The sequence below is a fragment of the Trichoplusia ni genome, chromosome 15, assembly GCF_003590095.1.
Source record: "Trichoplusia ni isolate ovarian cell line Hi5 chromosome 15, tn1, whole genome shotgun sequence".
Classification (NCBI taxonomy): Eukaryota; Metazoa; Arthropoda; class Insecta; order Lepidoptera; family Noctuidae; genus Trichoplusia; species Trichoplusia ni.
In genome coordinates, this window is record NC_039492.1 from 815875 (window position 1) to 843633 (window position 27759).

The following is a 27759-nucleotide window of genomic DNA, read 5'->3' on the forward strand; positions in this document are numbered from 1 at the left end:
TGGCTGGCTTCACTCGGTTTCTGTGACGGGGCCGTGGAACTTGGAGCTTGTTGTCTCGCAGTACTTGCTTGACGTGTTGAAGCTCAGCGGCAAGGTGTCTGTCATCACAGAGTCCGTGTGCTCTCTGAAACAAAGATTTTCCCACGGTAGCTAACTGTTTAGGGTGGTGGTGAGATTCACCGTTTAAGTACCTATCTGTATGGGTCTTCTTTCGATACACGGTGTGACTTATGGTCTGATCAGGATTCCTTTTAACTAATATGTCTAAGAAGGCAAGAGATTTATTATCCTCCAACTCCATAGTGAATTGAATTTTGTTATTGATGGAGTTGAGATGTTTTAAAAATGCATTTACTTGACTAGATGGTAAAACTGTGAAAGTATCATCTACGTACCGTTTGTAGAACCTGGGAGTGAAAGGAGCTGTTTTTAAGGCTGTCTCCTCGAAGTCTTCCATGAATATATCGGCGACTACAGGGGATACAGGCGAGCCCATCGCTACACCATCTACTTGTACATAGAATTTATTGTTCCACAGTAGGTAGCCAGATGTGAGGTAGCCGCGATAAAATCCGTAAAAGTAGTTTCATTTCAATGTCTAACATTCGCGTAAACCTAAGAAACCAAAAATTGAATAATTAAATTTGAATAAATTTAAAATGTAATTTTTATTCAATATTATGATGCAATTCGTAGTTTTCGAAATACAGCTCTGTTGCGAGCGCGGTCCGAGCCTTGTAACAATGGTCAGGGGCGCGGGCAGCGGCGTTTTTATCATGTTTAAGAGTATATTTCAGATTTTTCTTGTTTAATTTTTCTTCGTACCTATTATCTTAGTTGATGATAAAAAAAATAATAATCGCGCCTAGGGGTATTTTACGTCGGATACATGAACTGGGCTGCTTTTCAAAAATCACCGAGTATTTTAATATTTTAAACAACATTTAAGCCAAACTTCGAAGGCGTAGTCCATTTAAAAAACAGAAAAACGTTGACCCCTCATTGAACCTCCCCCCTACCGCAACAACCTTTTCTTGCACTTAAAAAGCAGCGTATGTCCTTTCCGTATATGTAAACCAAATTTAATTACAAACAGTTCAGCAGTTTGAAAAGCGGGACAAACAGAGCTACTTTCGCATTGTAGTATAACATAAGTGTGAAAAAATATCTTAACTTTGGTATCACTATTACTATTACCAAAAACCATGAATCCAATCTTTTTTAAAAGGTTATGAATGACATTTCAGTAAAACAACGACATGCGTAAATGTCAAAATATAAATGGCCGCGCCTCCGTGCGTTTGAGTTTGCTGTTGTCTCAAGGTTTTACTGATATTTATCATCAATAGTTCGCATTTTAATTTCTGTGTTGTAAAGAATATAAACATTAGTTTCTAAGTTAACTGTCAAAGTAGTAAATTCATACAAAATGGAATCAAATAATGATGGTAAGCGTAAGAAAGATAAAAACAGTGACGAAGAAGAAAGACGTAGGGAAAAGAAGCCTAGAAGAGGCAGATCGCGATCCAGGTCACCAGGCGGAGGTCGTGATAGAGATTCTAGGCGCAAACGCAGGCATTCCAAGTCACGTTCACCCGATGTCCCTGTCAAGCACGAAAAGCATGCTAAAGAGTCCGATGCTAAGAAAGACGCGCCAGTACGCCGTGCTAAAGAAACAGACATGTTAAATACAAGGACTGGAGGGGCCTACATACCTCCCGCTCGTCTCAGGATGATGCAGGCTCAAATCACCGACAAAAGCTCAGTAGCATATCAAAGACTCGCTTGGGAGGCTTTGAAAAAGTCTATACACGGGCACATCAACAAAATTAACGTTGGTAATATTGGTATCATTATCAAAGAGTTGTTGAAAGAAAACATAGTGCGCGGTAGAGGTTTGCTATGCCGGTCGGTTATACAGGCACAGGCAGCATCGCCAACATTCACGAATGTTTATGCCGCGCTAGTCGCCGCTGTTAACTCACGATTTCCAAATATTGGAGAATTGTTACTAAAGAGGTTAGTAATACAGTTCAAAAGAGGTTTTAAGCGTAATGACAAGCCTACCTGTATATCTTCAGCATCATTTATTGCCCATTTAGTTAACCAGAGGGTTGCTCACGAAATTCTGGCCCTAGAGTTGTTGACTCTATTAGTTGAGACCCCTACAGATGATTCTGTTGAGGTGGCCATTGCTTTTCTAAAGGAATGTGGTCAGAAGCTGACTGAGGTGTCTTCTAAAGGAGTTAATGCTATTTTTGAGATGTTGAGAAACATTCTTCATGAGGGTCAGTTGGACAAGAGGGTGCAGTACATGATAGAGGTGATGTTTCAAGTGTGGAAGGATGGCTTCAAGGATCACCCAGCTTTGATAGAGGATTTAGAGCTGGTGCCTGAAGAGGAACAGTTCACTCACCTCATGATGCTGGACGAGGCAACAGACCCACAGGATATCCTGAGTAAGTATTTTTTCGTGTTATTGAATCATGCAATTGTTGCTTTTCATCATACTTTTCTATAATCTTTTATTATTGTACAATGTTACATTATTAAATTTTGCAAATTAAATACTAGAAAAAAAGAGTTTTGCATATAGTGCATCAATGTAATGTCTGCCTTAACACTTATTTTTAAATTCCAGATGTCTTCAAATTTGATGAGAAATATGAGGAAAATGAACAGAAATACAAGACTTTAAGTAAAGAGATCTTAGGCTCTGATGCTGAGTCTGGTGACGAGGATGGGTCTGGAGAAAGTGGAAGTGATGAGTCTGATGACGAAGAGGAAGAAACCGCAGAGAAAGAAGTCACTATCATCGACAATACAGAGACTAACCTCGTTGCTCTGCGGAGAACAATATACTTGACCATTAACTCCAGTTTGGACTTTGAGGAGTGTGCCCACAAGCTAATGAAGATGCAATTGAAGCCCGGACAAGAAATAGAGCTGTGTCACATGTTCCTAGACTGTTGTGCTGAACAGAGGACTTATGAGAAGTTCTATGGACTACTGGCACAACGATTTTGCAACATCAACCGTATCTATATCGGTCCATTTGAAGAAATATTCAAAGACTCATATGGTACTGCACATAGATTGGATACTAACAGGCTGAGGAATGTTAGTAAGTTCTTTGCACACCTGCTGTTCACGGATTCAATTAGTTGGGAGGTGTTGGAATGTGTGAAGCTCAATGAGGAAGATACAACAAGCTCCAGCCGTATTTACATCAAGATTCTATTCCAAGAACTGGCTGAATATATGGGGTTGAAGAAATTGAATGACCGCCTGAAAGACCCGTGAGTTGTTATCACCTATAATTTTCGTAACAAACATTTTATGAGAGTTTCGCAAACTCTCATAAAATGTTTGTTAAAATGAAATCAAGAACAGACTCATCCTTATCCAGATCAAATATTCTACAATTTGCTACTGTAGGGTAACTTGACTTTAATGAGCCATGAGCTCATTTAGTTAAAAAACGATCTTAGATAACTTAATCATTCTTTCATAACATAAAAAAATGCCTTTGGTATTGATTGTACATCACTTAACATTAACACACTATAATTAATCATCATCCCCCTGCCCTTATCCCAATTATTTTATTTGGGGTCGGCACAACATGTCATCTCCTTCCATACCTTCCTATCGGCCATCATCTCACAAGAAACACTCTTTACAGCCATATCGTCTTTCACACAATCCATCACACATCACTATAATTAATATGATTCAGATATTAAAGCTCATCATTTAATTGGCGCTACGTCTGTTTCTTTTCAGGACGCTGCAGGGCGCCTTCTCCGGCGTGTTTCCTCGTGACAACCCGAAGAACACGCGCTTCTCCATCAACTTCTTTACGTCCATCGGTCTTGGAGGCCTCACCGACGAGCTGCGAGAGCACCTGAAACAAATGCCCAAGGTCACAAGTATTTCTATATAGATTCACTGAACCATGATACCATTTTATAATTTAGATACATGCTGGTGAGGGTTAGATACATTGTAGACGAAAATTATTTGTATATGTAAAACATTTAATAGATTGCTGGACTTTGGCATGTAACGAAAAGTTTTTAATCATTTAGAAAGATTCACAACTCTCATTTTCATTTTCTCATTGGAAGTTGAAATACGAATGCATTTAACCCTCTACCCAAAAGAAGTGTTGAAAGATTAACGCAAATATTTTTATGTCATCGCACCTCCCGAACGGATCGCCCATGTTTCATATTTACGTGAGTCATTTGCTTACTTAGACGAAAGCGTGTGTGTCGGCAATGTCTTTAACTGTTTTATTTAATGTCCGTTTCAGAATGTGCCCGCTCCCATACCTGAGATCAAGTTGAACAGTGACTCCAGCTCCGAGTCTAGTTCTGATTCCAGTTCCAGCTCTAGTAGCTCTGACGATTCCTCGTCTAGTGACTCAAGTTCCAGTGGTATTAGCTTATTTTTAGTTTATTCCTACAATAGAAACACAGTATAGTGTTGCGTAAATAATTTTTGACAACTCCTGAGTTTGTTCTGATATTTTATTTAAAAAAAAACTTTTTTTGTTGGCACTACAGTTTATAATCGATACCTTAAGTACGTAAGCTTTGATCCTGTAGTGTTCAAATCAATCAAAAATACTTCTTTTGAATGAATCGCAAAATATTCACTATTACTGCTACCCAAAATATATACCACTAATCTCTTTTTTCAGGTTCCGACAACGAAAAATCAAGCAAAAAGAAGAAAGATAAATCAAAATCCAAAAAATCTAAAACTAAAGATAAAGCACCCGAAGTAGAGGCAGAAAAGCCAGTGGAAAGATGGGGGCATGATGGTTTCTACGACACATACGGCAAAGATGCTAAGCGTTTAGAAAACAACCGACAAGAGAGGGATAACTTCTCTAGACAAAGGAATGCAGACAAAGACAAAATGGACCAAAGGAATGGGGACGACAGAAGGAGGCGCTATGAAGAGAACGAACAGAGCTCTGACGGTAGACGCCGAGAACTGAACGGTAGAGATGAAGACTGGAGCCGGAGAGATAGAGACCACAACGGAAAGTATGACGACAGAGGACGAAGGGACGCTGACAGGCCGCAAAGAGACGACGGTAGGGGCCGACGAGATGACGATCGATCACAGAGGAATGATAGAAACCACCGCGACGATGACAGACCACAGAAGGACGAGGGTAGGAGACACCGTAATGACGAGCAATCTCAGAAAGAGGAAGCAAGAACACGTAGGGGAGACGAAGGAAGAAGCCGCAGGGATGAAGACAGGAATCAAATGGATGAAGGCAGAGGGCGTAAAGGCGATGGTAGGCCACACATAGATGATGCACGAAGTCGTTGGGATGACGATAATTATGAAAAAGATGAGGGAAGAAATCGTAGAGACGGTGACCGGAAACAGAGGGATGACGGAAGAGGCCGTGGAGAGGAAGAAGACCGGCATCAAAGGGATGAAGAGCGGGAACGGCGAGAAGACAACAGAAGTCGTAGAGATGAAGACAAAAGAAAGGGCCGGGATGAAAACAGTGATCGTCGGGATGAAGAAAGGGGTCGGCGGGATGAGGACAGAGTTCGGCGGGATGACGACAGGAGTCGCCGGGATGACGACAGGAGTCGCCGAGATGAAGATAGAGGTCGGCGGGATGACGACAGGGTTCGAAGAGATGAAAACAGTGATCGTCGAGACGAAGACAGAAGTCGTCGGGATGAAGATAGAGGTCGGCGGGATGAGGACAGAGGTCGGCGGGATGAAGACAGGAGTCGGCGAGATGAAAACAGGAGTCGTCAAGATGAAGACATAAGTCGCCGGGATGAAAACAGTGATCGTCGGGATGAAGACAGAAGTCGGCGGGATGAAGACAGAGGTCGGCGGGCTGAGGACAAATCGCAAAAAGATATTGAAAAAGGGCGCCGAGACGACGAAAGGTCTCAAAAGGATGAAAAAAGAAGTCGTCGGGATGATGAAAAACTACAAAAAGAAGAAGACAGAGGACGTCGAGATGATGAAAGATCTCAAAAAGATGAAAAAAGAAGTCGTCGGGATGATGACAGATTAAGAAAAGAAGAAGACAGGGGGAGACGGGATGACGAGAGGTTACAAAAAGATGAAGGAAGAGGACGTCGGGATGATGGGACGCCAGAAAGAGAAGAAGGCAGAGGACGTCGTGATGACAAGCTGCGGAGAGATGAAGGCAAAATTCAACGCGATGATGATGAAAGACGTCGGGATGAGGATAAAGAGCGGGGCCGTAGAGATGATGACAAATTAAGAAAAGACGAAGATAGAGATCGGAGGAGCGATAACAGACGTCAGGATGAAGGCAGAGATCAGAGAGGGCGAGACAAGGACGGGGACAGAACTCGAAGGGAAGACGATAGACGCAAAAAGAACTGACAGATACCGAAAGGTAGATGGCAGGAGACACAGGGGTGACGAGAGGCGAGACCGTGGTGATAGAACAAGAAGGATGGACTACGACGGTCGTCCTGATGACACGAAATATAAAAATTTAATTCCTTGAAAATACAACTTTCATACGTTTTACGCTAGGCACACATACTGCGTGATCTTACTATTTCTTTTTTTACTATATCTGATGAATTTCGTTGCGGGTTCCAAGGCAGTTAATTGTTTACGTTTTTCGGTGGTTTTCGTTGGTTTCATTGGAGATCCTGGCTTACAGGATCTCCAATGAAGGTCCTGTGTGGCGAGCTAGTCCCATACAAAAAACACTGCATGAACTTGTGAAAAATCATTTTTTTTTCAAAAACATCAAATTTAAAGTAATATACCTTTTCAGCCCGACAGAGTATTAAGCAAGACGGAGTCTTCACCTCACGCAGTACCCCACTTACTTGTGGTGTTTAGCTTCCGCAGTAGCAACAGCCCTTCTCGATCTCTCTAAATCACTGAAACTCTATTGAAGCTAGTTCTATTAATCTAAAAGTAAAAGGTGTCAACAATATATAATGATATGTAACTTCATTATTTATTTTATGACAGGTTTAGTTATATTTTTTAGGAATTAAATTCTTATATTTTTATTTTAAGATATCAAGAGATTTGACATTACGCCGGATTAAAACTAAAGCTTGTTTAGTTTAATTAATATAGTGCAAGTATTCCTGCCTCAAGCCACACGGCCTCTTGCCGCATCAGTGTTTTACAAATACCTGTGTAGTACTCATGGGAGAGAACATTCAATGCTAAATAAATGGTAGTGTTATAATCTGCAGTTTTATTTTTCTATTAATCCTTTCTATATAAACTGATGCGTCTAACTGACAATTAACCTACTTGCCTGAGCCCCGATTCCGCTATTTACAATGGCCGATGAAAGAATGGTAAAAAATATGATTAAAATTATACTATTCGTATTCTGATTGACATTTTTCCAATACTTATTACTAATTTAATAATTGAAAATTCAGTACGATTCAGATTTCCGATTATTGTGTTGCCAAAATGCTCATGAGAATAAGAATAGTTTCAAATCCAAATGCCAATCATTCATCGGCCATTGTAAAATAGCAGAATCGAGGACCTATTTGTTGAGGAAGCAACTCACCTTAATGTATCAAATAGGTTGAATTTAAAAATAGGTTATCATTCTGTGAATAAATAAACCTCAATAAATACCAACCTTTAATAATTATAATATGTCAAGTTACTAAAAAAAAACGAGCTTCCTTATTATGACAACTCATTCGCTCAAAGTACATGAACTGCAAGGTATAATTACAATATATTATTACTTTGACACCAGTTGTATAAAATGGATTCTCTCTTAGATTCTAGTACTAGCTCAGTGGCATCAGAACCTTCTTCAGAGGAAGCTGTGAAAATAAAAGCAGCATCCGCACCAGTCATACCAATCCTATCGGAAGACGCGCTCATCAAAACACAGATCTCCGCGCCATCGTACCTGCACTCTTTGAAGGAGAACGATGCCCCTCCCTTCAAGAAACCCGGCGTTGAACCCAAGCCCCACCTGCTGATCGGCAGTATCATGACTGAGGATGACGTAGTGGCTATGATTGCAGCCTCTGATGCCGATACAATACATGGGCTGAGCAAATTCATAGGTTCGATACATAGCACATAAGATTAATTAATGTAGGTACTGTTGAACAGTTAAATTACTGACAGGTATTTTTTTCATCTTTATACTGCAGGTAGTTTCCTAATAGAAAAGAAAATAATAACCAACTACAACGTGTCTGAAAGGAACTTCCTCATTAGCCTATTATCGGAGACGATCGACTACGCAGCGCAGAGGGATTTCAATGCCTTCAAATTGTCCGTCCTGCTTACAATTTACTTAGACGCTCATATATATTTCAAGTGGTATTACTGGCAGTCGCCGACATCGGTGTGGAAGTATTTCAAAGAGAATATGATAAGACACACGATCGAGGTATAACTACTATATTGACTTTTGCATCTAGCATCAGCCCAACTGTATTTTGGTAATTTTAGTAGGAATTACTTCAATGATACTTCATGTGTATTTGTCGGGATTGCCCAATTGACCCCACCGATATATTAGCAGACTAGTATTTTTAGTAGGTAGCGTATAAAAAGCGATGTTAATTTACTCTTAGTCTCGAGCTACGTATGGTATTCCGAAATACCGCTGGCCGAAAGGACGATTTTCCGAAAACACTCTACTCCGACGGTTAGTTGAACGAAAAAATTATTGACCGATGAAACGTTTCGCCGAAAATATTATTTATCGACGCTTCGTAGTCCGAATGAATCCTTCGCCGATGTAACGGTTCACCGAAAACACTCTTCAACGACAATTGGTTAAACGAACGAAACTTTCGCCGATAGCACTCGTTGTAGGGGAATTCTTTTGCCAAATGGATAGTTTTGTTTTCACCTTGACAACACCCTTAGGTCTTGTAGAAGTCATGTTAAAAATACATTATTACAAGTATTGTTCACCTGCATTTCACATAATTATAAAATATAGTAGCTAGCGTAAACTGAATCGGCGAAAGTTTCGTTCGTTCCCTCTCCCTGACAATATTTCTTGAAGATTTAGATCTATATACATGTAATCATTGAACAATCAAAGAAGTCGCCCACAATGCCAGCTGTGTTTCGTGAGCGGTTGAAATTTTGGATAGGCAATACCAAAATAATTATGTTCTGGGACTGAAGCTACTTAAACCACATAAGTAAAAAAATATACAAAGATCTTGATTTCCAGGATAGCCCGGATGGAGAAGAGGTGTTTGAACCAGAAGATTGTTACGACATTATCTCTCACTTCCACACAGTTTATCTATCCAACTTGCCGTTAATTCATATTGTTACGTTCGGCTGCCACAGGCTTAAATTGGTGTGGCCTTTTAAACTAAAATAACACTTAACTCTGTGAAGCTATTAATAAATATATGTATTAATCCATGCATTTTTTTAACTGGAAAATATCATAATATAATTTTAGATATATATTTGGGAAAAGATTTTACAAAGTGTTTCAAGCAATGGTTTTGTAACAATACTAGGGGCGAAAATAATAAAGAGAATAACTTATTGACTACATTTATTAATTACTTGCAACACTCTTTAATTGTTCTTTTACATGTTTTGGCAACTTTTTCTTTTTTCTTTTCCTAATTTTCCCTTCACTAACAGTTTCCGCCTTTTTGTTGTTCAAAGGTTTCTTTTTCTTCTTTTTACAGGACAAGGGGTTAGGATTATGTTGTTTCTTTTTCTTAGGAATTATTTTGGGTTCTTCGACTTTTTGTTCCACTCCTAGAACCTGTTTCATGGTTTTTAATGCTTCATTTTGTGTTTCAGTGATGAACATGAATGGGTTTCCTTCTAAGCTCTGGCCTGCTTTAGCATAACTTGCTTGTGAAGGCTTTTCCAATGTAGGAGCTTTATTATGGAAATACAAGAGTGGAACACCACTTTTTTCCCTCAACTTGTCCTGTAAATCTCTGTCTTGTGTTGCCAGAATGTAATGTTTGTCATTTCTCTTGCCAATCATAGACAATATACAATTAGACCCCGCTATTGGTTCTTTGTGCCCACACTCATGTATTCCATACTGCTTCAATATAGTCAGGGCACCATGAGCCTTTTTGGCAATTTTTTCTGTTTCTACAATTATACATCTTGTTGTCAACAATTTAGCTTGAGAGTTTAAATATTTGGGTATCTGGTCTCTTATGTTTATTTGTTCCTGAAATACAATATACAACAATATTATAATTACCAAAAACAAGATTGATACTCTCTTCTTTGGTATTTTCACTAAATTAAGTAGTCTCCAAAAGGAGAGGATTGCTTGCATAAAGTGTATCTGTATTTATTTTAAGGGAAATATAAATAATAATGCTTGGACAAAAATTTCAATAATTAACTCTTGGACCTCTACATGTTTCATATCAGCTGATTTACAATAATATCTCTTTCATTTGATTATACATGTGCCATAACTAAAACTGCATAAAAGTCAGAATACCTAGTTTTAATTACTGTTCGCTGCTGGCTCAGGGAAATTCTCCTGCCAACGCATACTCTGTTCTTTCAAGGTGAGATGGGAGTCAGCGCTGTCTGCCTCAGGGTCCGGCAGTTCCTCCAGAGGAACTTGGATGTCTTCATGAGGCAGCTGCTCATTCCTCCACTCCTCATCCACTACGTCGATCAGACGACCGTTCCGACGGTACTTGCTATCCATTTTAGCCAGATATTATCCTTAGAAGAAAATTGAGAAATGAATAAATGTTTTGTAAAACACCGAAGTTTGTAATGCGAGCAGTAATTAAAACTAAGTCTTCTTCATTGCGCTTTAATGCATTGAGAGACAGAAGACTTACTTTAAAAGCAGTAAAACAAAATGTGCCGTCGATTAACACTTGGTATGGCTGGTGGAAACCATAGTTATTGTAGTAGAATTTCAAATATTTCTGAACTTTTTTATACCTTGTAATCTTCATTTTGAATAGCTATTTTACAAACCTGTTGAAGAGAAAATATAATGTGCTTTGTTTAGAACAGAATTCCAATTCTGTAACTGAAAAACCACATGTGTTATCAACCAAGTCAAAACAGTATTATTCCTAGCTAATGTCAATTCAGTTGTTATGAATGGAATTGGTCATAATTGGTGTTCCAGCACATTCACTTGATGTCAAAAGGAAAACAATATATCTATAATTGTAGAGAGCAAGCGAGTACATGACAACGCCTTATGTTTAAAATTACATTTATCCCTTTTCAATGTCAACCGTGTAACTATTGCCATATAAGAATTTCTTGATTTTCGGATTGTAGTTTTTTGTACCATCTTATTCTTCTCTCTATCATTGAAGGTAAAATTATAATAATCAACATATTAAAATCATGATTAGCTGAAATAATCAATAAATAAAAGAACTAAATAGCAGATAAACAAATTCAGTGAAATAACAACAATATCAAAGAAATGTTTAAGTTTTCAGGGCAATAAAATGTTTTTTAAGACCTACATGTCTTTTATTTTCTTATATAGAATTATATGAGATTGAAAAATGCAATAGTCTCATAATTTATGCATATACTTTGGGTTTTTCTTGGAACTAACATCATAAACAAGCACATGAGTTTTCTTAAAAATGACGTATTATGAAACCATAGATAGTTTTTTGTGAAATGAAACGTCTCGCTCGCTCTCTCGCTTCCATGTTTGTTCGTGGTCATTTTGCATTTCTGTGCTAGATTTTCCAGTTTAGCATTTAAAATTAATGATTTTATTCATTAAAGTGTGTAATTAATGATATTTTCGGCGACACGGCGACCTCGTGAGGATCTGTCGCCTGAGGAAAAGTGCAAAACAGCAGTATAATAACAGGGAGGGTACGTCTTTCATATCCTTATAATCAAGTAAATGCGTCATTTTATCGAATATTGTTAAAAGTGTTGATCAAACGAGAAGAATATGTGTATTGTAATGTACAATAGTCTGCGGGTCAAGTGATCGGACGCGTAGATGCCTACGTTGAGTGATTTTATGACATACAGCTGATTTCGATGAGGGCGTCTATAGGTAATTTTTAATCGTCGGAGTCGAAGGAAACGCTTTGATACGAGCATAAGCGGTTAGTCATCATCATAACAGACACGTTTTTAGTGCCCGACAGATAAATTGATCTAGAAATTATATTATGTAGTCCGGTGAACTGCGCCGAATACTTGTGATAGTGTCATTGTTAATACCTTTTGTTTCTTTGTGATTTCGCGACGATACGGACGTGGAGATAACAAATTCTTGTTTACCGTTTTAAGCGAGTCTTTATTACAGTCGCTTTCGTGGTTCTCAAGCCTCAAGGTTTGATTAGAAAAAACAACAAGTTGGATTCTTTTTGTGTGTATGGGTGATTAATCATCAAGTTTATAGTAATTATAACTCTTGTCAATGGTGTCTAATTGTGTATTTGTAGGACTTTTATCTGGTAAGTGCAACACTCATTAAAATGTTAAAGAATAATTAAATTCAAGATATTTTGTAGAGCTAAATGTGTTTTAAAAGTTATAAAAAATTATGTGTTCTCATTTATGCACAAATTAGCATATCTTTTTCCAGAACATTTATAATGATTAGGTACTCTTTGTGAAAAGAACAACAGATAAGTAATGATTGTCTATTGCTGTTTGTGATTTTTTATGAGCAAAGTATAAGTTCTAATGATATGATTCATAAAACTCACATCCCAGCCTGTCCTTGTGTAAAACTGAATTATACATTCATTATCTGTGATAAATAAACTATGAAGATAAGTGCCCCTATAAATAAAACAAATAATAAATACTGCATAAAGTTACTTTCTTTGATGAAATGTAGGTAGTAGTTTAATAATCCATATAAGAAAGTTATAATATGATACATTAAGTTACAATAATCATGAAGGTCAAATATAATAAGTATTGTACCTATAATATAAATCTACATTAACAACATGTGGGTATAAAATGTATAAATGGTGACACAAGTGTTTCATATTTGTGACAGTGCAGTGTTAATGAAAATAAAAGTGACACTGACAATAGCCAATTGTCATAAGGCATGGGTCATGCTGTGTACAGCCACATAACAGAGTATAAAAATAATGTGAGTATAGTATACAGTGAATGTTCCTGGGAGTGTTATGACATTAAATTGGTGTGATTAATTAAAGTAAATACATCCTTGAGTCATATTGTGTTTGAGAGCACTTTGTATAAAAAAATAATATCTTATTAAAAAAATCCAATTGGAATTGTTTTTTTAATCACACTGTTTGTTGTATTCTGTATATTCATCCTCTTAACACCTCAATAAATTTATTCAGTTGTATGTTTTAAGTCAAAGCTAGAACAAAATAGTACTAAGACAAGTCAATGTTTACATAACTTGGTATTACAAGCCATAACATTATGCAATGTTATAAACATCATTATTTCTGATTGATAGCACATTTGAATTGCCTCGCAGATTACAAGTATATTAGAAACAGTTCTAGATAACACATTTTCCATGTTCTTATTGATTAGGGCATTATGTATTTTATAAATGAGAGAAAAGATGGGCCTTAATTGCTAATTGATGTTTGTTTTTTAAAAGACCTGTTTTTTTTTGTATCTACTATGAGGTCTAGAACATGGGACTGTAGTTTAAAGGGGAAGTGAGAGTGCTACCATCTGGTACCATGTCCCTTATATAACTGCTAAAGTTCTGCCTTTAAAGTTTAAGTAAAGGTAAGGTAACTAGACCTGTGATAAGTTTCCTGCTTTGATACCACTGGGGATGAGCCTTCATCATCATCCTAGGCTTTTCTCAACCATATTAGGGTCAGCCTCCGGTCTCTTATGTTCATCATCTTTAAAATTAGCTTCATAAAATATTAAACGTAATTTATTGCAGAATCCTATGTTATTGTAGAACAATTGCTTGCACTTTGTCGTGGTTTTTTTTTCGCGCTAATGGACTATGACACTCAATAACTTTTCTTTCTATTCATTAAAAAGAAATTCCAAAATGGGGTAAGTGGATCCTGAGATTACCCCCTACTATGTCACAAAATTTACCTCTTTTTAATATTACTATTGAAATCTCAGCTGCAGTTTCTTGACAAAAATAAGTACTTACATATAATGATATGTTACAAGTCCAAAAACTGCAGCCTCATTGTTAGACAAAGGTTAAAGACCTGTTTTCATAAACGCACAAGTATTATTGCTTTGTAATAAAGAATATTGACGTCACGATATTTTTGTCGTCTGTAGGTCATTTGCGTCCTTGGTATCTTAATTAATTATATTCACAAAGATCAGATGATAAACGTGTGATGAAGTCCAACCTCGAGATATGGATTGTACTTAATAAGTTTCGTTAATGATTGGAATTTTAATTTTCTAAGAAGTGTACCTACTTTTTGTTTTTACGACTCCCGCACTACCCTTTTTAATCATAACGTCGCGGAGATTCCACAAAAATTCAATTCACATCACAAAGATACCCATTCAAGACAAGCATTTGTTTTATTCGGGGATCGAACCCGCGACACATCGCTGACAGTGGGTTTGGCGTGGTTCTCCAACCACTTTGCTAACCGTGGAGTCAATTTACTTAACAATTAGAGTCCCACACTTCTAGTGAGTTGCATAGTACCATAATAAATTATACCTTAATCTTAGAAAGCATTTCTTTGTTGCAATGTTTTTCAGATTTATTGTATATTTTGTGTCAGTAGGACATTATTTGATTATGCTATCTCCTTCATATTGTTATTGTGGGAAAGAGAATGGCAATTAAAAGTCAATGACTTTTCCCCAGCCATCTTGTTCAATTTTCTTTGTTGTCGCGTAGGATTTCCTAACAACGTATTATTGACACGACATAATATAAATATCAGGTGTACAAAGACCTGAACGTGTAGGTCTTTATATGGCTTCGCTTAGTAGGTGAGATCCATACGAATATTGTAATTGGGAGTGATTTTGTTGCATAGAGTCACGTATCGCTATTTGCATAAATAGCGGGTAGTTTAATCTTTACACTACATTAAAATGTTGTGGTGTTATGTATACACTCTAATACATTGTCGTAACTAACAGACGTCTTTCTTTTCTCTTTATTGTTGTCCTGCGGTCAAGATTTAAAGGTGATAAATTATGGAATATCCATTAAAACATGATGCCGTTATGAAAAATTTGGCATACATACGTACTTATATTGCATTTTTTTTCTAAATATGGTTATCCACCCAAAGGCATATTTCAGGAACGTGTGAATCAGGAAACTGCTCTCGAAAACATAATTAAACAAACAATAGACGGTCACAAGGTCAGAATTTCTGTCAACGAGTCGTTTGACGCCCATACAAGTTCACAAAATAATTCGTTATCTCCAATTAGATTTACCAATCATGGACATGTGTTTTTCGATCAGCCTGTTGCTATGCAGAGTAATTAAAAATCTAATTCATCTTTACCCGTTAATTAGAACATAATAAAAGTTCAGGGTTAACATAAGTTTTATAACTTACATCCAGTAAGTGTCCAACTTGATATACCATTCTGCTATGAAAAAGAATGTAGTTTACAGATTTAAAAGTGTTAAAGGATGACGAGATGACCCAGAGATCTGTCGTGGTACTCTGCGAAAGTGTTCCCGTCTAGGTTTTAACCCGTAAGAATTCGGTACACGGTTTCGCTTTCCTCAGAGCAAAGGAAGTGTATAAGGATTTCCATAAGGAAAATAAAGAGGTCTCTATTTACCACCCATCAAGAGCGGCACTATGAGAAAAGTCACACTATGACGTCATGCCGTCATTCTCATTTCCCTTTACAGTAACGAAGACAGCATGACACTTGGTAACTCTTTGTATAGTTCTTGATAACGGCTGATAGAAGTTGGTTAAACGACTTTTTTACTTTCAATGTAATGTTTTAAGGGATCCGTACAAATTTTCCACATGAAATTGTAAAGCTTTGCGTATAGCTCTAAGTCCGGCGTGTTATGGCCCTTGTCTGCTTTAATTAAATTCGTTAGCTTAGCACTTAGCTTAAAGACAGTATGAAAAGTTATTGTAATTTTCATGCAAACGTATCAAGGTTGACTTGTAGAATTATGTGAGCTGTTCGCCGGTCAAGGACGGTTGTTTCAGTGTAAATGAACAGGCAAGGACCAGTTTTTACATAGTTATAACTGTGTTATACCTTTTGTGAAGCTTGTAATTAAATAAAACGAAAGTAGACATCATGTGTTGTTCAATTAATAATGTGTAAAGCACATTGCTAGGTAACTAGCAGCTCTATTGCTAATTGACTGATATGCACCTCATAATATAGACAAGATTATTTGAAATATGATTTGATTTAATTACTCATTAATATAATAATATTATAATGGGTAATTCAGCCAGAAATCAATTCAATGCTACTTATAAAAATAACTTATAATTGATTGGTCAATGAAGCCTTTGAATTGGTCACATATTGTACTCAAGAGCTCTCGCTACCTCTATACTTGGCTTGAAGAAAGTTGTAATATAGGGTAATGTTTGCAGGCGATGGCGACAAACAGGAGCGGTGCGGCACAGCGTCCGAACGGCGCTCCCCAAACGAAGGTGTGCCAGTTCAAGCTGGTGCTGCTCGGCGAGTCGGCGGTGGGCAAGTCGTCGCTGGTGCTGCGCTTCGTGAAGGGCCAGTTCCACGAGTACCAGGAGAGCACGATCGGCGCCGCCTTCCTCACGCAGACCGTCTGTCTCGATGACACCACCGTCAAGTTCGAGATATGGGATACGGCGGGACAGGAAAGGTATAATCTTACTAGCTTTTGTCTTCAGCTAAGCGTTACTGTCGGTTATAGATGCAAAAAGTTTATTTTTCAAACCAGGGTATGATCTTCCTCCATAAAAAAATCATCAGAACTGGGCCACCCCTTTTTAGAAAGTGTGAAGTGGTTACAAACGTTTCGGCTTTACTTGTTATACTAGTGTGAAGACTGAACTGTCACGATAGAGTATTTTAATTAATTATTTCATTTTATTACGATAGAAAAAATCAAGAGATAAACTACTATAATTTAGAAAGCAAAACATTGAATCATTATTAAAATACAATAACAAAAATAAGCAATTAACAAAACTAATTGCCTAATTAGTTATTAAATACTATTTTAGTAATCTGTTAATAGATTAGTAGTTAGTAGTTTCGGTATTTGCTCTAAGACTATCAAAATAATCACGCCAGTCACGTGTGACGATAGTCTACAACAATTATCTCTCGCTTTTATTTACTGTATCACGACAGTGATTGTAGAAAAATGACTCCGAAAATGCAAATACTTGAGGAAAATTCCGGAGCGGATTGCAACAGTAGGCCTTGACGTAACCAGTGAAATACAATGTGGTTGCTATGAAAAGTTGTTGTGTAAGGTCATCTGTGTATATATATTGAGCAGTCACTGTATGGTGTCTAAACGTACAGTTTTTGTTTTTCGGATGAGAAGATGACTTTTCAGAAGGTGTCAGTCTTGACTCTAAAAACCAACCCATGTTCTTTCCTTTGCCTTTATGTACTCTCGGCAGCGGTACCTACTGGCACCTCTGCTTGGGGCTTTGTTTGGCATTAAAATCTTCAGCAAAAAGGTTGATAAACGCTGTCAAATGGACAGATGTTTTAAAATAAGGAATGGAATAAGTTGAAAACAAAAGTAGTTAAGCCGATATTGTAAAGGTCACTCAACATTGGAAGATAGTAAACATGATTTTAATCAGTGACTTTAACGACATCTATAGAATAATCTTATATTTGGATAATATCTATGTAAATTACGCCATTAACAGAAATAATCTTATAAGATCTCATTCCATTTGGCCACGATATAACGTGTATATGTTTGTTATTTTTGAGCAGTTGAATAATAAATATACTTTGTTCCAGATATCACAGCTTAGCACCTATGTACTACAGGGGCGCGCAAGCGGCCATCGTCGTATATGATATTACTAATCAGGTAATTGTTTTAATTATAATTATTTTTCAAAAGCGTATTGTGAAAACAACAATCTGTGTAACTTTTCCGTTCTTGAAGACACGCTTTGATTTGCGACAAAATTGATTTTGTTATTCCTGGATGAGAGATTAACATAGATCAGTTAAAGAGCAATAAAACATTATCAAATTAGTTTTTTACCGGGATTAATCGAAATAAAATTAACGATTAATTACCTTTCCTTGCCGAAAACGCAATTTTTAACTATAATCATTAACAAAAGGAATAAATTAAATTAAGGCGACAATGAAATAGCAAAAAAAAATGAATATCATTTTCATCTTAAGCATGACATAAAATCGCTATTAATTTACCAACCATCAACAACAAACGCATGAACTAAGAAAAGTACAAACTAACCAATCCCGTAAAGCGCGACCTTCGCATTCAACAGACTGCCTCAACTGCTCAACGTTAGATGCATCATTTAGATAAAGATGTTACTCACACCAATTTCACTTTTGATTCCACATAAAACTTCTTCAAATCACAAGTTTTAAGTTGTCACTTTTATTAAAACTAGCTATTGCCCGCGAACCCGCCCTCTACGCTTTTTAATTACCTGTAATTGAATCGGCAAAGAAGATCAATCAATGAAATGCGTCGTACGTTATTTACAAGTTTTCTATAGCCTTAATTTTTATAGCATCAGTATAAATTAGCCTATTAATTTCGGTTTTATTTGGTAAATCTGATTATGTTAAAAAGTTGCTGACTGCACTAGGGAAAAGTGGGCGTCGCACCGACCTGATGTGACTATGAAACATAATAAGTTCTTTAGATGGCTATCACTATTCTTGGCAGCAGGAGCGACTGCATTATGCTATGTTATCTCTGAAGTATAGGTAATAATACTTCACGGAAAAGAAGCTTCCTTACCAAACTATAAATCGAATTGTTTTATTTATTTATCCCCCAATTGACAAAATAATAATATTGGACATTTTTTTTCGGAAATATAAATTTCATATAACACACAAGGTGAAGAGTTTTGCCCCAAGCCAAGGTTTAATTAGCTTAATTGCTTATTTTGACAAACCTTCACAACACGTGCATAATATCTCCTTTACTAAAACTGTTGCACTGTTACTTAAGTGTTACTTAACGTATTGTTAACTTTAAACACGTGGTTTGTAACCAGTCCTTTTTCACAAAAGAAGATGTATTTAATGGAAAACTGGACTGGCCACTTTCCAGAAGCGACCTATAAAACTAGCCGAACTTGCTAAGTTTTATTACATTCAAACTCTCTACGAAGGTTTTCTAAAACATCGGCAACACATGACACAACGTCTGTAGGTCGCACAAATATGATATCTTTCCGTGCGGGAAACCAATAAAGTAGCTTAGCCTCTGCCGTCAGCTAAAAATATAGGAATAAGTTCGCGAAACAATATCTATATAAGACTTAAAGACATACGGATTACACGTGATTTTTATTTTAACTTGCCTAAAATCAATCTCAACCCAAAAAAACGTTAATTTTGTCAAGCTTTTTCTGCTAAGTCAACTCATGGAAATGTATCAAGCAATTTCTTATTTCTTTGTCCTACCCTTATCCTATTATACGCCCTACGTAAGGGGCAGGCTCTGGCCACCAGGCCCACCAGGGGTACCCTGGTGGTCAAAAATACAGAGAGATTTCTGCCCAGTGCAGATTAGCCTAACGCAGGAACGCGGATACCCGACCCCAAATTTAACCGGCAATTTATCTAAATATATTCAAACAATATTCACCAGATCGATTAGGCTGTTATCACATTACCAATAAACAGCATTCCATTTATATTCATATAGATAAAGTATCAACAGGCATTTATGAATTCTATTATACTCTATTTATAGCTAACAAAAAATACTACAACTTCTAGAAGAAAAACCGCATTACCTATATCGCAGTTTAAAAAGACGAAATGTATGTCAATACCACTTCGACAATGGCTGAATGGTAGCAGGTTATAGTTTCTCCTTGAGTGCAACACTACGGTAGTTTCTGTTTTGTAGTCAGCAGTGGTCAATAGGCAAAGGTCGAGAATGTTTGCGCGCCACTTAGCGACAGATGTAACAGTTTTGTTTCAGCTGTTTAAGGTACTCACACGTTAGATCGTAACATTGTAATAAGCGGTGTCGCTTTCTTGTTCTTAACCCTTCATTTGATTTCTACAACGTCTAATATTGTCAATGTACCGCTACTCCTGGCGCCCATGCGCCCATGTCATCATAGCTGGTCCCGTATAGCCCACTGCTGGACACAGTCAAGTCTATCTTTTTGTCTCTGCTTCCACACTATTCCTGCTATCTTTTTTGTAGCGCGTGCCCATCTTATTAAATACAGTTCATCCAAAAACAGAAAGGTGGTTCATATTCAGCAAAAAGATAATTATGAAATGCACCAACAATAGAATATTTATACAGCTGTTGTCACAAAACATCTTACTAAGTGACTTTCTTACATATTTATTTGCATTCTATGAAATAGGAATAAACGGATGTCATAAACTGTTAACATCTAAATCAACGTAGAGCAACTCATTTGTTTTAGCCCATGAGTTTAGAATAGTTCCGTGCATAACGATATACGTCACACGTAATTAACGTTAATGAAGAAAATAATGGCGATTTATTATTGCCGTGTGTCTTATTGCGCTCGTGAATTTCGATAAGGTTTTCCTTATTACGTATTATTGATTCACTAGCAATTCGCCGAACTTTGTGCGTTCTGAGATAAGTTCTAAAATAAGTAGCTGAAATTCCAAGAAAAGTTACTACGTATGTTGTAGCTGTAGGCTTCAACATTTACTACATTAAAGTAATCGAATCTTCTTTTTAAGAAACAAAACAAAAACAAAAGAGGGAGAAAAAAAGGTTGTCCTTCCCTATCACTTTCCACATAATCAATTTCTCTAGTTTACAAAATTTAACAGATCATATTTTAAAGTAAATACAGTTTGATTTGTTACACGCTAGTTGGTGTAGTCCTTTACGACGGTATTGGAGCGCAAAGCAAGAACTCGCCAATTGGATTATAACACGTTTTTCACGATCATAACCAACGATAAATATGTTTTGTGACATTGACCGCAAATATTGTTGTTTGATAGCCAAATCCTTTGCTAAAATTTAAGTTACAACTAGGTATCTAAGTAATACCGGTTTTAGATCGACTGCTGCTCTTATTTCAGTACATTAGGAGAAAAAGGAGTATTAAATATGGCTTCACTCAAAAAGAAAATTAGACCAAAGATAACTTACTGATTATTTTTGCTTAACGAAAAAATTTTTTTGCTAAGTTCCATTTGTATAGATAACATTCTCCCGATACACTATCTGTGTCATTGTCTATCATAAATACCTATATTTAAAAACAACTCCGATATCTATTGGAATAAGTAAACATATCTAATCGGGCGATCATCTATTTCTCGTAGTTTCCGGCAGATAACTAGCTAATCATAGTAATAGAGATGAAATTGGATTTCCTTGTAACTTTATTAGATCCCCCGCAGTGCTGGTCACTGCCTAAGGGATCCTTCATACTAAGTTAGGTCGGACGCTGCGATATCGCAACTTCGCGTTGTTGCGGCGTTTTCTCTCCGTCTCTGTTTTGAGCTTTCACGTCAATGGCAGGTTTATAAAACGCTACCTTCAAATTCGGCTACATTCTTATCTATCGTATTCAAAAGTCACTTTGATAGCTTTACCGCAACACAGATGCTGATTTTTTTTTTTTTTACTACTTCTGATTAATTTCGTTGCGGGTTTCAGGACAGTACATCGTTTCCCTGGGATACACCGAGCTTAAGTGCTAGTTAGAGTTAGTTATCATTTTATCCTGGGTTACAGGAGTTGCAATGATGGGATCACAGTGTTGTGATATCATGTATTACGCGTGGTGGCGTGGGCCGGGGCTCTTGTGGTCGGCCCCAGGTTTAGTCAGTAAGAGTCTGACACTACCCGTCCTCCCCCCCGGGGGGCGGGTGTCCATGAGGAATCCCCCGCCTAAAAAAAAAGTTGCAATGATGGGATACGTGTGGCGGGCTTGTCCCAAAAAAAGACAGTCGCGATAGTCTCGCAAGTCTGGTGATACTACTCTCATTCTGCAACACCGTCTAAGTTTCCGATCAATAAAACGAGGATACATTAATATAATAAATGGTATTTTTCTTGTGTTCTTGTCATGAGTGCAGTACATCAATCATTTTGACAGATAAGTAATAGCTTCGGCCCATATTACATGTAATGTTAAACAATTTGACGATAAGTAGTATTGCCCTCATGGAAAATAGGTGGCACGAAGTACCGTAAGTTAGTAAGTAAGTATACGTAAGGTTTTCGATGTTATTTTAAGAATTTTTACTTTTTTCTGGAGTAATTTAAACCATCTTCTCAAGTTTTATAGACGCTTTTAAATTAACCCTTTAATTGTTTCCAAAACAATTTCTATTTCTTTACATGAAAACGTTTTCTTTCTCACAATCGTGCAGGTGTTTTAAAAGTCAGTAGTACACCATAGAAATGTGTTACTCGCGCTGATAACTCCGGCTGTTATCAGATAACATCCCTCGCTGTGCCCCGTATTATATCGTATCATTGTTACATTGTATTTGTTTTGTAATTCGGTGTGTCGAACATTATGCTCATCTCTGAATAAAAAAACTCCAATACTATTGTTCCTTGATTCTGTTACGTACCGTTAAAAGTATTCTTGAATCTCTTGCCACCTTTATTTGTATTTCTATTTTTTCGCATTAAACATTATATTTCTATTCGTTTTGAAATGAGATGTGTTATACCCTTAGTATTATTTGAAACATTTTAAATATTCTCCAGACAGGCTAGGTAACCTTAAACAACGCAAGTGTCTGAACCAAAACATTTTTCTATTTTCCAGTTCTTATTATAACTATTTGAATGGTCAGCATAGCACGATACGACCCGAATCCGCCCACACGCACTATCTTGTATAAACGTCACTGCAGACGTCTGGTGCAGATAAATTCTCATCCTGACTGATACAGTTCATAGGTGCTGAACTATCGACCTTTAAGTTGTGCTCCCAAAAGATTTCTTTTGGCACGCTTACACACTTCTCGAGCCAGGGTTAAGCTTTGCTCGTTTGTGTACGAAACATTTTATCCAGTTGGAAGGATGAAACTATCTTATACCTAATCTTTTGCCTAACCGTTTCCAAGACTATGATGGGATCGGCTCCCACTCTTACAATTTATCCCCAGACCTACCTATTTACCTTACTTATCACAAGACTTCACTAATTATATTATGACCGAACACTTCGTCATTCATACATAGTAGTTTACACTTATACATTTTCTATAAACATGTCAGCATTGTACGGTTGACAAAGCCGGCTATCACACGAGACTAGTCGTAGACGATATGATTCAGTCGCGAACATTCCAATACGGTATCTATAATCGCGATATGTGCTATGTTAATCCGTGTGGGTTACACATGTTGTGTATTATCGCATTCCGGAGTTAAGTCTTATAATAATATGTTAGAAAAAGACATACTCGTAACTACAGTGCCTACAGTGCGTCGCCAACTTTAAAAATTCTTACGTATATTGGGTTTTCGACTTGTTTCGGACCCAACCGGAGTTCTTGCAGAGCTACCGTGGCAGCGGGCGAGCAGTCGCGTAAAGCTCTGATATAGAAGGCCTATCCTCGGCACTCCATATGACGCTACATTCTCTTTTTTCTCTTTTTCTGCTTTACAAGCCCTTGCTTCTATGTATTTAAAAAGGGCTGATGATTCGCGAATGGTTTAAATATGGTCCGTGAATTAATGGGGTGTTTCAACGTTACGCGTTGCAGTAAGAGGCATATAATTACCGACCACTGATTACTTATAATATTTTTTGTAATAAACCTTAGCACCCATATTCCTCAGTGTCGCGAGTCTGACTCGCACTTGACTAGTTTTATTTAATTGTGATCTCTGCTTACAAGAATACTATTTAATTGAACCCTGACCAAGAAAAGTTTGCCTGCCTTTGAAGAAAATTTTTCGCTTCCTTGAACAATATTTCTGCCACATACGCGATCAAGTTGTAAGCCAGATGTTCTGTTATCATTATCATAAAAGCTTCTTTTGCGAAATAGCTTCATTTAATCCCATTCCTTTCTCAGCATTGAAATCACGTCACCTAATAACTACCCACCTCCACAATCGTCACCACACTATTTTGGTTGCGGTCAATATTGTGCTCGGCAAATGGTATTATACGCGTAAGTCTTCGCTAGTTCAAGGGCGAGTACAGACCGGCGTAGATAACACAACACATACGTAGGTATATATCACATTATATGTTAATGTAATGTTCATATCGGGATTACTTTTATAGACTGTACAGTTGTCTGTAATTAATGTCGCGTTATCTTATAGTAGTACGTCGTTTGGCGAAATGACTTTCTAGTATCTTTGTTTACACACTGTTATATGTGATTTATTGTTTTATTTTCTTTCCTGTTAGAAAAACATATTCCGTCTTATTTTATGATTCATCTTGTAGCAGATAAGAAAAAAAATACATTGTCTTTTAATATAGACTGTGCCTGTATAAGATTGTACTGTTTTACCGACAGTGCCCAATCGAAGGACAAAGTGCTATTTTGTCCGATCGGAAACACAAGGGTATAGGGAAGACAAAAATGAGATAAATGAGATTAGTGCTGAGAATAAATTGATCCAGTATTCTACTTAAAGAAAAAGTGTCGCAAAGAATCATGCCCTATAAATCAAATATTCAAACAATTCTAAACCCACTTGTGCGCTCGAGTGTCCGCGCGTGTCGTTATCGGTCTTCGCGGACTACGTACGCCGTGCTGCGGCCGCTGCCCACGCTCATTCATACAGTCACACACTCCGGAAATCGATACAATCGCGTTATTTTTAATTCCTTTACTATTGATTTTTGTACTTGAAGTCGTGAAACATTATTCTTATATCCAATTGCTAATTCAACTTAACGATTCTATGAGAGTCTTTTAAAAGTGACTGATATTATTTAGCATGGAAATATCATGGCCAACCAAGTTAAATACTATACTAATGTTGTAAAGCTGAAAAAGTTCTGGAAAAGTTCCCGCTAATATACGAGACCGATTTATAAATTATTTCAGTGTTAGATAGCCCATTAATTGAGAAAGCATATTCATATATCATCAAGGAGGATTATCGATAGGAGCTTCCATTTAACTAATAATATTTTTTAATATAGACCAACAGTTTATAAAAAAAACCTTGCAGTTATGGTGAAACTAATATTTATTGGTTCAAAATTTAACAAAAAGTAAACAGCCTATGTGTCTAATAAAATTAATTCGAATTTTCAGGACACATTCGGGCGCGCCAAGAACTGGGTAAAGGAGCTCCAGCGGCAAGCGTCACCGTCCATAGTGATAGCGCTGGCCGGCAACAAGAGCGACCTCGCCGCCAAGCGCATGGTCGAGTTCGAGGAGGCGCAGGCCTACGCCGACGAGAACGGCCTGCTCTTCATGGAGACCAGCGCCAAGACCGCCATGAACGTCAACGACATATTCTTAGCTATCGGTCAGTTCATATTATATCTTACTATCTCTAAATTCAGGGACATTTCCACGTTCATCTACTTGGTCTATTTTTTTCAAGTGGCAAGTGTTGTGACAAATGCTATGTATATCGTTTCTATTTACGCTATAAGATTCCCAAAAACAACGAACTAACAAAAATAAATTTTGAATGCCTCCTTAAAGTTAAATGGGGATGTTATCTTGTTTCTTAGTTCGTTAGGATGATAAAATGTCAGGAAACTCATTGTACACTTCTGAATAGTTGTAGCTAACATGCATGTTTGTGTTGCAGCGAACAAGTTACCAAAGAGCGAGGGCGGCGGCGCGGGCGCGATGGGCGCGCGGCGGCTCGGGGACGCCGAGCAGCCGCGCTCCTCCTCCTGCTGCAAGTGATACCGCAACACTCACTCGGTGAGGGGCTGCTGGACGCCGGGGGAACCTTGTACATGGCATTTGAAGGCTTGTGAAACTCCCGCGATATAAGGATTGAATTCCTTAGATCGAAAATAGTTTATAAAAAAATAATTCACTTGGTACCAGCAGAAATTGCTGAATTCCGTTATGAATCCCCGGTAAAAATGATAAACGAGTTCTTGTTTAACAAAAACACTTAAGAAACAGATGCAAACACATTTTTCGTACGGCAATGGTTACATTAAAAAACCGCTTGGCCCAACTTTCATCTCACGGTTAATAAGCTACCGTATATAAACCGTCGTGTTGTATGTTTCCAGACACAATCGCCGTTAGGTGCGGGCGTGCGCGCGGGGCGAGGTATGTAGCAGGCACAGCCGCCAGCTCCCGCCGGACATACACACACAGCTGGTCCTACTTAGCGAGCTTTACGAGGACAACACCCACAAGCGGAAAACAATATTATACATCTAGGAAAAAAACTCTACGCCTCGTAAAAAAAACATTATTTAGCCTCCAAGATTACATTCTCATCGCATACCTGCTAATCTTCTCCAAATTAGCTAGAGTTTCGTCTCGCGAGGCAGTCTAGGCTCTATACACTACGTATAACTATTTACTTCCCGCAATATTATTCTACGAAACTAGCGCGCCTCGCGACTCGGCCTCCCGATACAAGTGTGTCTGTACGTCCGCGCGGGCTGCGTCAAAACATTATATTATATTTAAAAAAAAACAAGCTAATTATAAAAAATGATAACTAGTTTTAAAACTTATTTGTAACTGTAATGAGAAATGTAATAAAAATGATTATAATTACTTTCGTTTGTATCAAGTTAGCAGTGCACTGTGCCGTAGGGTTACTTAACGAGATTCCTTCGTTCTAGCAGTAATTGAGCTTGTGTTAAACAATAAAACATTAAGAAATATACTTCAGTTGGGGGACTGTGTAGGACTCACGGACCAGATGAATTCGTTCTTGGCTACATACCCTTAACTCACCTCCTTTACCGGGCTAAGGATGTCTTGTGCCCATAACATAACTCTTTCTTCTTTTTAATTTAAATCGAGATCAATGGTATTACTATTTCTCCAGCTAAAGTATATTGCGTTTGAAATAGAAGCGTTTAATGTCAAAATTAATTGGTGAAGGTGCATTTACATTCGTGTATCGTTAGATATACATTTAATATTATTTCATCCATCAGTTCACGTCAGTGTGGCGATCAACAACACAACTTATATTTACATATTATTTTTCGTTGTTGGCAACTGTTATAAGTATTTAAAATCTTTACCTCTTTTTGTGAAAGTTGTGTTTGTTGTTCGCCATAATAATTAGCTTGCATCATTTAATAATATTCTTTTACTTATAAATGTTATCTTTAGTGTATATTTTCGTTGTATGTATTTCGTTAAATTTGTATAATAAATGATTTTTACTGTCTAAAACGTGTCTTCAACCCGAAAACATGTTACGCTTCGTAAACTATTGTAATTTTATATAAACACTAGAGTAACATTTATAAGTGTGAAGTTTAAGTAGGTAGCGTGGCGCCCGCCTCTCGGCCGGAGCCTCCTCACTCACCTGTCGCTACGCGTATGTTCCTAGACATTTCAATACACTCGGCGACGTGCTCCCAACACAACATGACTAATGGGAAACTCCCATTACTATGTCACTGTTGGGAATACAACTCCAAGTGAAGGAACCCTTGA

At 37.4% G+C, this 27759-nt stretch overlaps 5 protein-coding genes across 7 annotated transcripts; 3 read left to right on the top strand and 2 right to left on the bottom strand.

Moving 5' to 3' along the window:
- Positions 1 to 1257: 1257 nt before the first annotated feature.
- Positions 1258 to 7247, top strand: LOC113501064 (pre-mRNA-splicing factor CWC22 homolog). The gene is made up of 5 exons (XM_026882058.1): positions 1258 to 2459; positions 2642 to 3299; positions 3787 to 3925; positions 4319 to 4442; positions 4709 to 7247. The coding sequence occupies exons 1-5, from the start codon at positions 1430 to 1432 to the stop codon at positions 6406 to 6408; spliced, it is 3651 nt and encodes a 1216-aa protein (XP_026737859.1). The 5' UTR covers positions 1258 to 1429; the 3' UTR covers positions 6409 to 7247.
- Positions 7248 to 7695: 448 nt separating this feature from the next.
- On the top strand, positions 7696 to 9433 carry LOC113501067. The gene is made up of 3 exons (XM_026882060.1): positions 7696 to 8099; positions 8190 to 8431; positions 9233 to 9433. Exons 1-3 carry the CDS (start codon positions 7790 to 7792, stop codon positions 9386 to 9388), a joined length of 708 nt encoding a protein of 235 aa, XP_026737861.1. The 5' UTR covers positions 7696 to 7789; the 3' UTR covers positions 9389 to 9433.
- A 121-nt stretch (positions 9434 to 9554) lies between these two features.
- On the bottom strand, positions 9555 to 11030 carry LOC113501066 (rRNA-processing protein UTP23 homolog). The gene is made up of 2 exons (XM_026882059.1): positions 10854 to 11030; positions 9555 to 10216 (listed from the first exon to the last, which is right to left on the bottom strand). The coding sequence occupies exons 1-2, from the start codon at positions 10971 to 10973 to the stop codon at positions 9575 to 9577; spliced, it is 762 nt and encodes a 253-aa protein (XP_026737860.1). The 5' UTR covers positions 10974 to 11030; the 3' UTR covers positions 9555 to 9574.
- Positions 9855 to 11088, bottom strand: LOC113501068 (anaphase-promoting complex subunit 13). 2 transcript variants are annotated; one of them, XM_026882061.1, is made up of 3 exons: positions 10996 to 11088; positions 10499 to 10731; positions 9855 to 10216 (listed from the first exon to the last, which is right to left on the bottom strand). In XM_026882061.1, the coding sequence occupies exon 2, from the start codon at positions 10712 to 10714 to the stop codon at positions 10505 to 10507; it is 210 nt and encodes a 69-aa protein (XP_026737862.1). In that variant the 5' UTR covers positions 10715 to 10731; positions 10996 to 11088; the 3' UTR covers positions 9855 to 10216; positions 10499 to 10504. The 2 variants fall into 2 exon arrangements, with proteins under 2 accessions (XP_026737862.1, XP_026737864.1); XM_026882063.1 differs by lacking the exon at positions 9855 to 10216 and having other exon boundaries at positions 10498 to 10731.
- Positions 11089 to 11668: 580 nt separating this feature from the next.
- On the top strand, positions 11669 to 27759 carry LOC113501100 (ras-related protein Rab-5B). 2 transcript variants are annotated; one of them, XM_026882115.1, is made up of 6 exons: positions 11669 to 11871; positions 16563 to 16813; positions 17941 to 18013; positions 25411 to 25627; positions 25919 to 26037; positions 26361 to 27759. In XM_026882115.1, exons 2-5 carry the CDS (start codon positions 16566 to 16568, stop codon positions 26017 to 26019), a joined length of 639 nt encoding a protein of 212 aa, XP_026737916.1. In that variant the 5' UTR covers positions 11669 to 11871; positions 16563 to 16565; the 3' UTR covers positions 26020 to 26037; positions 26361 to 27759. The 2 variants fall into 2 exon arrangements, with proteins under 2 accessions (XP_026737916.1, XP_026737917.1); XM_026882116.1 differs by lacking the exon at positions 11669 to 11871 and adding an exon at positions 12161 to 12467.